Source organism: Scyliorhinus canicula, chromosome 4, assembly GCF_902713615.1.
Source record: "Scyliorhinus canicula chromosome 4, sScyCan1.1, whole genome shotgun sequence".
NCBI classification, from domain to species: Eukaryota; Metazoa; Chordata; class Chondrichthyes; order Carcharhiniformes; family Scyliorhinidae; genus Scyliorhinus; species Scyliorhinus canicula.
Genome location: NC_052149.1, coordinates 47587154 through 47599875, shown reverse-complemented (window position 1 = coordinate 47599875; position 12722 = coordinate 47587154). Strand labels below are relative to the sequence as shown.

General features: G+C 40.7%; 1 protein-coding gene across 8 annotated transcripts in view; it reads right to left on the bottom strand.

Annotated features, from left to right (window-relative positions):
* The window catches only part of mast2 (microtubule associated serine/threonine kinase 2), a 524270-nt gene that overhangs the window by 183950 nt on the left and 327598 nt on the right, over nt 1-12722 (bottom strand). The window contains exon 1 of one of the 8 annotated variants that reach the window (XM_038794193.1): nt 2089-2177. The exons of the other annotated variants lie outside the window; for them this stretch is intronic. Coding sequence (XP_038650121.1) covers nt 2089-2162 — 74 coding nt within the window. The 5' untranslated portion in view covers nt 2163-2177. Of the gene's footprint in view, nt 1-2088; nt 2178-12722 lie in introns of those variants that run through there. 8 annotated transcript variants of the gene reach the window in all.

Below are 12722 nucleotides of genomic sequence, written 5' to 3'. Positions count from 1 at the left end.
AAAGATGAGGTAGATCCCACCATTGGTTGCCATGGCGGGATCTGACCCCATGTGCCCAGTGCATTAGTATGGGCCGCCTGATTACTTGTCCTGTGGCATTACCACTATGCCGTCTACCCTGAATTTATTGTTAACATATGCTTTATACAAGGTGCTACAATCAAATTTACCACAATGCAACAAGGCTTCCATTTTAAAATGCAAATTTGTGCATTGGCACACATCAGTCTTCCAAAATTAAAACAATCAGTCCAAAATAAAGGAGAGATAAAAAAATATTGGTTCAGCTGAAAATTTCAATTTGGAATCACTGTACTCTAATGATGATTGTCTTATTTTCACTTAATCCATATAGACTCGCACTGGGAGTCAGTTAGCTGGACGGATGGCGAGTGATGTGGAGCAACTCCAACAGCATGGGTTCAATTCCAGTTCCGACTGAAGTTATCCATGAAGGCTCCGCCTTCTCAACCTTGCCGCTCAGCTGTGATGTGGTAACCCTCAGGTAAACTCACCACCAGTCAGCTCTCAAATGGGAGAGCATCCTATGGTCCTCTGGAACTGTGGCAACATTTATAGACTCACTGCAGACAGACCATATTATAAAAAATAAACACATTTCTTACAGTTTTATTTAACTTATATAGGTTCTTCTAACTACCAACTCAGTCTCGTTTTAAATCCCGAGACAGAGCATAGCGCCCCAGCCCAGTAAAAAAAGTAATCTCATAATGATTGGTTATTTTTGGCACCTGCATGACACACAGAGGCAAACGAGACACTGCAATATTCGGGGAGTATTTATAAAGAGGGAGAAAGCAACATTTCTGCCTAGTCTGAAGGGTATGATTTTAATCCCAACTGATGGGATTAAGTCTCCCCTCTCTCCCAACTGTAAAGATCCTACAGTAAATGAGTTTAGACAGCTGGAGCCTGTTCTTTACAATTGTTGACCTAAATCATGAAGCTCTTTGAAATTCGGGACGACTTAATGATCTTTCAGAGCCACAACACGTTGGGATGTGGAATGGTAGTTTTTGGTTTGGGCTGAGAAGGCAAACCTACTGAATCTGACCATATCATACATGATTTAGGACTGATTGATGCTAACAGCATTTTTACAAGTGGAAAAGTGCACTACCCCCAGCATCAGAAAATGATCTCAGAATTACGCAAAAAAAAATTATTTAAACTGAAGAGAAAAAAATATTTAACATCAGAAGTAGCATTATTCATTGTGTTGATTTCCTGTGTATAATAAATGAACAAAGCAGTCTAGAGGTTTTCATTACAAAAGCACGCAAATAGCACATTTGACCAGATTAAGGACTAGACTCAATGCCATCCGGGTTAAATTGAAAGTGAGGGAAGTAAGACAAGACATTTAAAAATACAAAACAGGATACAATGTTGCAACATATTTGAAGCTTACAAATATAAAAATGTGTTTTGTTCTGGATTAAAAACAAATAATCTGTACTTCTATTTGGAATCAACGGGCATATAAAATGGAGATGCAGCTCACTCACTAAATTGTGACAAAGTCCTTTTGGTTTAGAAAATGGGATTGTTTCTATGAGCTGCAGCATGAGACATTGACAAGTGGGACCAATTCAAAATGTGCAGACACTAATATTAAGTACCATTCTAGTCAGTTTTGAGAAGGTCAGCCTTTCATTATCTTTCAATATTCACCGACACCAGTTTGACTGATGTCAGTATAATGGCATAAGTGCCCAATGTTCTCTGCAACGCAAGCTACTGAACACTGCATTATCCTTCAACTGTTATAACAAGCGTAAATATTTCCAGCACACACAATTCCTTCAGTCGAACATACGCCCTCAGTATAAAAGATCATTCAAACCGTTTTTCACAATTGATCACACGCAAAACAATACCATTAATTACAGCATAATTTAAAACATCCTACTGGCATGTTATGAAGCACATATCTTTTCAGTAACAGTTACCCCAGAAAGAATAATTTTCTAGAATGCAGGTAGAGGATAATTAGCTGCCTTATTTCTGTGAAAAGGGATTCAGCTTTGACAAGGTTAGAGCAGAATGGAGTGTAAAAGACTGTACCTTTTTGAACGTCGCAGCATGCTTGTGTCCGGCATGGAGAAAGTGGAGAGCAGAGCCCAAAAGGAGTCAGACATGATCCTTTATACTTGTCATGGCTGCAGAATACGGTACTCTCTAACCACTAAGAAGCGCTCAGCTATTCCCTCTAGACCACTAAGTTATTCCATTAAGGTTACTCAGAAAGGCACGGTGCCAATGCTGTCTGCTCTGTTGTCTATTGATTATGCCTGCTTCTCTATGCGTGTGCAGGTGATAGAAATTCAAGCTGGCCTGGATGTAGTTTCATAAGCTCACTGCACTGCAAGGAAGGTATTCAAGACCAGAAGATCAATTGCTGCTACATTAACCATTCAGCTTTTTTTTGGCTAACCTGCTTTATAAAATCAGTTAATGTTCACGTGCACTCTCTGATCTATGAAATACAATGTGCAGCTTATGTTCAACACCCTCTTGTACAATTTGCGAGAGCCCTGCTAATATAAAGTAAAAACAGCATGCATTTATTAAAGTGAGACTGCTAGAAAATATTTTACCCTCAGGTTTTGAAAATAATCAAAAGTTTATAAAAATATTCCTATATGATTCAAACAGACACTGTTTATTTTGCAGTCATAGAATCCCTACAGGGCAGAAGGAAGCCACTCAGCCCATCGAGTCTGCACCAACCCTCCGAAAGAGCACTCTACCTCGGCCCAAACCCCAGCCCCGCAACACTGCAACCTAATCTACACACCTTTGGACAGTAAGGAGCAGTTTAGAATGGCCAATTCACCTAAACTGCACATCTTTGGACTGTGGTCGAGTGGTCCTGAGGAAATATATTTCGTAATATGTATTTATGAAATCTAGTTATAAGAAGAATTGCACATGCACTTCGGTTAGGTAAGACCTTTCTAACAGCTTTTCACAGATTTTTAATAGGTACACTACTAAGCAAACATTAAAAGCAGAAGAGATCGTGCATCTGGAGATGGCATAACATCACGAGGAAGCTGTCCCTCAGGTACAGAATTTCCATTGTAATTTTAAAAACACAACTTGTATACATAGATGCTACTCAATATAATTTCCAGTTGACATATAATGCTGAATGGCAGAAAAGGTCAAATAAATGATACAACAATTCCTTGTTCTCTGTATTTTCAGGGACAAGGAAATCAATTTCAAAATATAAAACAGGAGTGTTTTAACCATAACGAGCTGAAAATGCTGGTCAAATGAGGGCAATAAGCTGCTAAGTCCCACGTAGTGTCAAATGTCTGGTAACGTCTGCAGACTTGCCATAGCATTACTTGGCACTCGGATTGCATCATAACCATGTATCTTTTACAGGTTTGTTTTATGCGACAGTCAACAGCTCAGGGCTGTGAATTCTGAGCTAAGAGGTGTACAATATGGCTCTAGTCAGTTGCACTGAACTCAATTAAATAGCCAATTATGTACACATTGAGTCCAAGTGCCAAAGTACAACAAAACCTTTGTGAATCAGCAGAAAGGTTACAAATACAGCAGTATTCAAAAACCACAGTCCCGAATGGATTTCAACACATCAGACAGAGACTCCTGTATCAAGATACTACATGAAAATGGTGGATCCCATTACAGCTTGCCAGCTGTGGTAAACAACTGCTTTTATATCAGATGAATTTCGGCTAACAGTACATACTATTTAAAGCTGTATAGCCCCATAATTAAATCTGCTCCAAGTACAAGCAATGGACCTAAAAATCGAAAGATTGTTTTTTCCAATTTGCCTTTGAAAACATCCTCTCACAATAGCAGCAATGGAAGGCATTCAATGTATTTGTGGTGTCCCCACCCAAGTTCTCAAGCACAGCATGCAGTAAAAACAAATGCAGCAGATACAAAAGTTCCTGATGCACTTGTAAATTGTAAATCATAGCAATATTAATCTTGCTTATAACCTTTGTAGGAGGATGAATCTGTTTCATATATATGCTGCATGTGAAAGGTGATTATTTAAGAGAAACTGTTCCTCAATCTCTGCCACTTTGGTCTGACACTGATCTTTGGCCACCTGGTGCAGAGGTGGTGGTGGTGGTGGGGGCAGGGAGGTAGCTAAATTAGATGGTTTTTCTGGCATGTTTGCTCCTGGGCCTGGCCAAGGTGGCCATCTACAAGTACACGATGAGAACAGTCCAGGAGTCATAGTGGCTGGCGTTTCTCATCCACAATCTTGTCCACATCCAGGTGGCCCTGAAGAAGGTGCATGTAATATCTGTCAAAATGCTTGTGGTTTTCCTGACCAGTGGATACCGCAGTGGAAATGGAGCATTGTGGGCACCAGAAATAATGTTATAATGTAGCTTATGGCTCTCTTTGTTTCAGTCAAAGTTTATGAATGATTATCCTGAATCACGTATTTTCTGTGACTAAGGAAATCCTCCCAGAAACAGTGTTAAGCGTCTTTAAAGCTGAGATAATCAGTCGGAGAATCAAGGGTTATGTGGATAAGGCGGGAAAGTGGAGTTGAGGATTATCATGCAAGATCAGTCATGATCTCATTGAATGGCAGAGCAGACTCAATGGGCACAATTACTTACTTCTGCTCCTAAACAGATATGTAGGAAAAGGGGTAATCCATTCAGCGCATCAAGCATGCTCTGCCATTCAATACGATCATGGCAGTTTGGACACTTCAATGTCTTTTACACCCACTGTCCCCATCACCCTTTACATTATTGTTAAATCAGAAATCTAGCAATCTCTACTTAAACCGACTCAATGATTGAGTTTCCACAGCTCTCTGGGGTAGAAAATTCCAAAGATTCACAACCGTCTGCCCAAATAAATTTCCCCTCATCTCAGTCCGAAGTGGCATCCTTTTCATTTTGAAATTGTGTCCCGGGTTCTAGGCTCCCCAACCAAGGGAAACATCTTCCCTGCATCTACCCTGTCTATTCCTTTAAGTATTTTGTAGATTTCAAAGAGATCACCTCTCACTCATTAAACTCTCGGGAATAGACGACCAGTTTGCCCAATCGCTCTTCATAGGGCAGTTCCGCCATCCCCAGAACAAATCTGGTGAACCTTTGTTGCACTCCCTCTCTGGCAATAATATCCTTTCTGAGGTAAGGGAACTAAAATTGCACACAGTACTCCAGGTGTGGTCTAACCAAACTCCTTTACAATTGAAGCAAGACCTCGCTATTCCTGTATTCAAATTAGACGTCATATGGTCTGTTAGTGTGGCTTCAGCCCTTCCAGACAAACCTCTGACATGGGGCGGAATTCTCCGTTTCTGAGGTTAAGTGCCGGTGCGAACGGAGAATTCACGGGGGTTTCACGACTGGAAAATTGGCATGAACGCTTCACAGATTCCGATACCAGTGAGGGAATAGCACCGGCGCCGCGTGAAACGTCTGCAGATCGCGACAGAGAATCACCGGGTCCCGGACTGCGCATGCGCAGAGCTGATGCCTGCACCGGAAATCATGGCACCTAACCCACCAACCCCGACCCCACAGCCCATCCCCTGTCCACGCTCCGCCACTCCCACCAGCCCTAGAAGAAGCCCCCTGGCCAGCGGCACAGATCCCAGATGTGTGTGGCAGCGTTGGGCATTGTCCACAGCCGGCACGCCGGGTTCCTGACTGCTGGGACCACATGTGGCCCGCGCCGTCTGGAACCCGGCCCATCAGTGTGGTTGCCTGCCATTATTGAACGACACACAGGCTAACACCAGCTAGTGGACCTAGATTAATCACCAACTTTGTCAAAGCCATGAGCCCGAACACCCTTTTCAACGAGGAATTCAGGCCTGGAGAGTTCAATGCTGGCCAAATGCTGAGGTTTTCCTTTTTCAATCAATTTAGCATTGTAAAAAAACTAAACAACATGGCTTCCTACAGAGGAACTCCTTGAGTACGGTTATTTTCATGAGCTGCGCAGGTGGAGATCTGTAATGATGAAAGTCCAAGTGGGTGAAAAACCATGACATGATGTATTTGAAAGTCCACCCTGTTATATTACGATATATAATATATTTATTATTCTCTTAACCAAACTGAGTTGTTAAATAATAGCTGTAATCTTCCAGTAATGAATAAGTAATTTGTTGAGTAATACAAACTAATCTTGTGAGTTCTTAATACTAAACTAGTAAAACAAATAAATAACTGTAGAATAATAACTATTAAGTAAGTAGATATAAAACTATGATAACTAATAACTTCTTCTCATTAGCTTTCTCACTTCTGTTCTCTCTGCAATCCTGACACACACTCCTCAAAGAATGAGCGGGAAAACATTTCTTTAGGTCCTGCTGTGAGGCCATCTAGTGTTCATTTGCCTGTACTTGCTTAACATAGTCTGATCATGTATTATTTAATGCAGAGATCACTACACATCCCTCTCTTTTTATAAAAATCATCAGCTTTTAAAACTATTTAAATGAACCCAGGGGAAAGTAGCAAAATAACACTAGATCTTCCAGTAGTTGATTTACTTAATGGCATGAATACATCAGTTACAGGATGGTGGCATTTATGGAATTGCTACAAAAGTCCAAGATAAGAGAGTGCACAAATGGATGCTCAGTGCAGCAGTGCCACAACTTTAGCAGAGACGTCACCATTGGCTACATGTTCATTTTGTCTTGGCAGCAGTACATAGTGGATGACTTTAGTGGTAAACAGAGCCGAGTGAAAATTATAAAAGTATACTTAAAATTAAAATTACTATCCGGTGCCGCCCTACCCTGGCAAATTAAAATCATGGACAGAATTGAATGCTGGTGACAGGGGTCTCACCCAATGCCTGGAGAACTGGCAAGAGCCCAGAGCCACCTCTGTTCAAGATTTACAAAATTAACTAGGCACTTAACTGGCCAGTGTTGGGCATTTAGGGTGCTAAGGGCAAAACCCCCACCTCATGGATAGGAGGTCGCTGGATGAGAGAGGGGTGGGGGTCAGAATGAGGTTTGTAGCTCTCAGCAGGTCCCTCATTCCCCCTTCTGATGCCACCTTTGAATGCCTAACAAGGGAACAACCCAAAGATGTGCAGGGTAGGTGGATTGGCCACGCTAAATTTCCCCCTAATTGGGAAAACAAAATTGGGTACTCTAAATTCATTAAAAAAAAGAAAAAGAAGACCTTCCATATCTATTATGCCATTTATGATTTCAGCCTGTCCCAAGTACTTTATTTTAGCCAATGAGGAACGTTTTTTGCAGTCACAGTTGTAATGCAGGAAGCACGGTAGCATTGTGGATAGCACAATTGCTTCACAGCTCCAGGGTCCCAGGTTCGATTCCGGCTTGGGTCACTGTCTGTGTGGAGTCTGCACATCCTCCCCATGTGTGCGTGGGTTTCCTCCGGGTGCTCCGGTTTCCTCCCACAGTCCAAAGACGTGCAAGTTAGGTGGATTGGCCATGATAAATTGCCCTTAGTGTTGGGTGGGGTTACTGGGTTATGGGGATAGGGTGGAGTTCTTTACCTTGGGTAGGATGCTCTTTCCAGGAGCCGGTGCAGACTCGATGGGCCGAATGGCCTCCTTCTGCACTGTAAATTCTATGAAAAGTCTATGATGAGGCCCATAAGAGTAATTAAGGACGTAGATTAGAATCTGGACGGGGAGGCTGTCCATGAGCTGTGCTTAATCGGGCTGGCTTAATTGGAAAGAGGTGGGAAGGCAGCACAGACTCACCCCACAACCTTCCAGTGGATTAAACGCCCCCCCGCCTCCAATTTCACCACATGGAGTCAAAGGCAAGCATTACATTTTGTCCCACTTTTCAGGCTGGATTAACTTTGCTAAGAAACACAATTTGAATCCACCAGCTTCAGGTGGGAGGCAAGGAAGCAGTTTTATTTAAAGAATTTTGTGACTACTTGGAACAATCAGGTCATGTAAATGTTTTAAGGTTCACCTGCACCTGCACTTGGATAAGTTAAAAGACAGCCAGCACTCATTAAACTATACTCCAGTACTCAAGACTACAATACTTCACCAACTGTAAAGTGTTTTGCAACATCCTCATGCTGTGAAATGCATTATTCAAGTTATTTATTTCTGTAAATAAAATAAAAAGAACTGCCCAACGTTGCTAATGACTGGGTTCGATCCCGGTGGTATTTGCATATTCTCCCCGTGTCTGTATGGATCTCAACCCCACAACCCAAAGATGTGCAGGGTAGGTGGATTGGCCACGCTAAATTTCCCCCTAATTGGAAAAAAAAATTGGGTACTCTAAATTCATTAAAAAAAAGAAAAAAACCTTCCATACCTATTATGCCATATATGATTTCAGCCTGTCCCAAGTACTTTATTGTAGCCAATGAGGAACGTTTTTTGCAGTCACAGTTGTAATGCAGGAAGCATGACAGTCGGTTTCCATACAAGATGGCACAAAGAGAAATGTGATGATGTTCAGGTAAATCTGTTATTTCTTTAGTGAAGATGATTGAGGGATAAATACTGGCCAAAAGTCCAAGGATAATCCACTGCTCTTCGTGCCAAAAGACCTTTTATGTACACCTCAGTTTAGCATCTCATTGGAAAGGTGGCATCCTCTGACAGTGCAGCACATGCTCGGCCATGCACTGGTGCTTCAGGCTAGATTTTAATGCTCAGGATTGGATTGGGACCATCTCCAGGGAAGCAAAATGCATAAAACAGATTGCCCTGTTATGCCTAGCTAGTTAAGGGCAGCACGGTGGTGCAGTGGGTTAGCACTGTAGCCTCACAGCGCCCAGGTTCCATCCCAGCTCTGGGTCACTGTCCGTGTGGAGTTCGCACATTCTCCCCGTGTTTGCGGGGAGTTCACTAAATTGTCCCTTAATTGGAAAAAAATGAATTGGGTACTCTAAATTTATTTTTAAAAAATATGCCTGGCTAGTTTGAAGGTACTCAAGCCAATTTGCTGATAATTTCAACAATTTAAGTAAGAAAGTAACAGTAATTTCTAATAAAAATAAGTTGATATGGGTCTGGAATACAACAGATGTAATTGTTTAGGTATCACCTCATCATGCAAATATTAGCGAAAAACAAACCTATGCATGCGATGGAAGTTAGAGTCATCCTGGCTATTTGAAAGGAGGTACTAACATGACAACCCTCCAGTACTTTGGTACATATTCTGCATCTAAGAATGTTTAAATCATTCTTGTTAAGAGTTTCTCCCTTTTTGTTTCTTTGACTTCCTTTAGAGTTATAGGGTTCATGCAAACGAGGCTATTTGTCTAGTCCACTTGGAATTCCACCAACTTTTATTTCCTGAGCTATAGTTATGCTCCATTGCCCAATTGTACCCTTTCATTTCCACTACCGCACTCTTCTATGAAAACCACCACAATGTAGTCATTTAACATTTGCATCTTGCTTTATCCTCCATAAAATTTCTTTGGTTATTATTTTCTTTGTTTATAAAAATGTTTGACATGTCTCTTTATTTTACCTGTGAAACCTCCTTTATATCGTTCCCCAGCCTTTATTTTTACTTCCACTTCCACTATATTTTGGATATTCGTCTCAGCTTTCTTTTGTTTCGCCTAGATTTTTGACAACCCTTACTCTCAATTTAAATTGAATCTCTTGGTTCATCCATATAAATCTAACTTTTGCCTCACTACTTGTTCTTCTTTTGGGAATATGCCTTGTCTGCTGCCCAAATCATCTCCTGTTTAAAAGGTCCTCGTTGTACATATAAATTATTTGGTTATTTCCTTTATTTTAAATCTAATTGAAAGATTTTTTTCTCCCTCAGTCAATTTTTCATTACTTTGTTTTTAATACCAAACGTAAAGATGTCATAGCTGTTGTTTCCTAAACATTGCCAAATTCTGCAATTAAATGCAGCACTTTCTTTTATCTGGCTGGACTAAAAGTCCACAGATTTTGAAAGCAAGCCATGTAACGTTGTAGAAACCCCTCCCCTTCTATATCTCAATCTGGTTATTATGACCCTGGTGTTTTTTCTTATTCTTTAAACCTAATCAAATAGATTTGGATTTGCATCATCCTTAATTTACCAATGTTCTGGCACCGTAGTGAAATCTCTGATCAACAATGACACCCTTTCTTCCTTTTCTGCCATTTAATTGCTCCTGATTTCTTTTTACTATCCCTTATGGCCGTGTTCTAATAATGCATTAGTTTTCAAAGAAGAAAGACAAGTGGCAATGGAAATGAAATGTTACAAGAGGATAAGGTGGAGCAACTGTGTAGAATAACCATATTATGTTTGGAGTGTTCAGATTCCACTCTTAGTCAAAGCCATTTCTCTCTGTTGATGCTTCTGAATGATACCCCAAAGCAAAATGTTCTTCTATATCACCAATTTTGTTTGTAATAGTTCACATAATTACATACCCACTGTGCCTTTGTCTAATTGATAATCCATCGTGCTTGAATGCCTCCTTGTAATCATTTTTATCATTCTCTTTCACATAATTGTCTCTTGTCCATTTCTTTGATTCTGCATCATTTTTGTTTCATTCTCCCATGATAGTAATATTCTCAAAATGAGGCCATTGGTTTCAACCCTGCTTAGGTGAAGCCCATCCAGCCTGCACAGGTCACTCCTGACACAAAATTGGTCACAATGCTTCAGAAATCTAATAATCTTTATTATTGTCACAAGTAGGCTTACATTAACACTGCAATGATGTTACCGTGAAAGTCCCCTAGTCGCCACACTCCGACGCCCATTTGGATACACGGAGGAAAAATTCAGAATGTCCAATTCACCTGTCAGCACATCTTTCAGGAGGAATGGAGCACCCAGAGGAAACCCGAGCAGACACGGGGAGAACATTCAGACTCCGCACAGACAGTGACCCAAGCCGGGAATCGAACCCGGGCCCCTGGCGCTGTGAAGCAACAGTGTCCTGAGCAACTGTCCTAACATACTGCCCACTCTTAACTCTTTACATCTACTTCATCAGTCGTGCATGTGTACTGAAGCTGTCTTATTGCTGGACCATCTCCTCTCTCATTATCATACTCTGATGGATAATCACCCATTTCCACTTCCTCAATGATACACATGTAATCTACGCGCAAACAAATTTTGTGGCTTGAAAGATTGCAGAACATTGGGCATAAGTTAAGTCAGGCACATGGCTATATGCGCAAGTCTCAATCTTTCAGACCCGTCTGAACCTTCCATCAAAATCAATCTCTGATCACAAAACTTTGCTTTTGACGACTGAGTATTCCCCAATTGCGTTTGGTCTGGCGTCTCTCACTATTCCATTAGAGGTAGCAAGGAGGCGGTTATTTTCTGGTCTTTTAACTGCAATGGTTTGAGAATTCCTAAATAATTGATGAGACTTGCTCCTTGTTTTATCTGTTTGTTTCAATGCATTTTTATGGCAAAGTTCAAGTTACATTAAAAATTTAAAAGCTTCACCAATTGCAGGAGCTTAAACATGCTGTGCCTGATATGCACAAATGAACTTTAAATTTAAAGACTCAAGAAAGAAGCTACAAAACAGGTCATCTTCCTATGCTCCAAAAATGTGGCATGATTAATTTTGTATATACAATGTTGTTTTTCATGAGGAAGCTAACCAGTATGGAAGTGCAACTGGTTTCAACGACACTTTAAATGTATCCGAAACAGGTTACCAAAATACATAGCACATATAAATATTATCAAATGTAATATTTATGAATAGTTTGACTCCATCAAGCAAATTAATTACTTGGTACGTTGACAGTACATAACTGCTTTCTATTTTGAGTTTTTAATCACAGATTTTCAAGGACACGTATATTATCAGAGCATTCAAAATAAACACACTATAGCCCTGAAACTGTCCAAAGGACAAATGTCACTTTGAGGAGCTTTGTTCCTTTTCCAATTGCTTATAATTCCTTTTGATACATCAGATAATCAGTCAAAATCCAGCAACTAATACAGCCAATTGCTGGTAAATGTACAAACTGGTATTAATGTAGAAAAATGATTTAAAAACAAATCTATCGTCACTCCTCATTCTCTACTTCCATTCTTCTGTGCCACCTCCATGTAGCCTAAGGGATTGACTCTAAAATTAATTGTTTGAGCCATGTCCAGGTAATTCCCCCTTCAATTTTCCCTCCATGCAGTGAACTCGGCACCAGCTTGTGATTAGTACAGCTGAAATCGCCACACAGGCGAACATCAGGGTATAATGTTCCTTTTAAATGGCATAAATTAAGACTGACCTTCAATCCACCATCACTAATCTGAAAGAAGCAATTTGGCATCTGATCTTTCCAGATAATCACCGAGTAACAACTGAAAACAATGTGAGGCATTATAAGTCTTAAAAGAGAGTGAAAATTATGATGAACATTCCATGTCTGATTCTGTAACCACTGGTGTTGACAGGTGTATGTGGTACACTTTTTAATTGTATCAAAAATGAGCTCTGCTGGACCTTCTGTCACTCGGCACTGCTTTCACTCAGACCTGCTTCTCCTCGAGAACAAGAAAATTATTTGACTGAATTTCTTCTGTCGGGTCAGAAATCCTGATCTCACAGTATCATCAGGAGCATTCTGAACCCACAATGGCGTTCGACCCTTCGAGCAGCAGACAAGGACATTGGGAGCTGCGCTGAGTGATGGAGAAAAGGGAGTAACACTGGTACTGTGGGTCAGGCAAAAGGCTGGATGTGCTG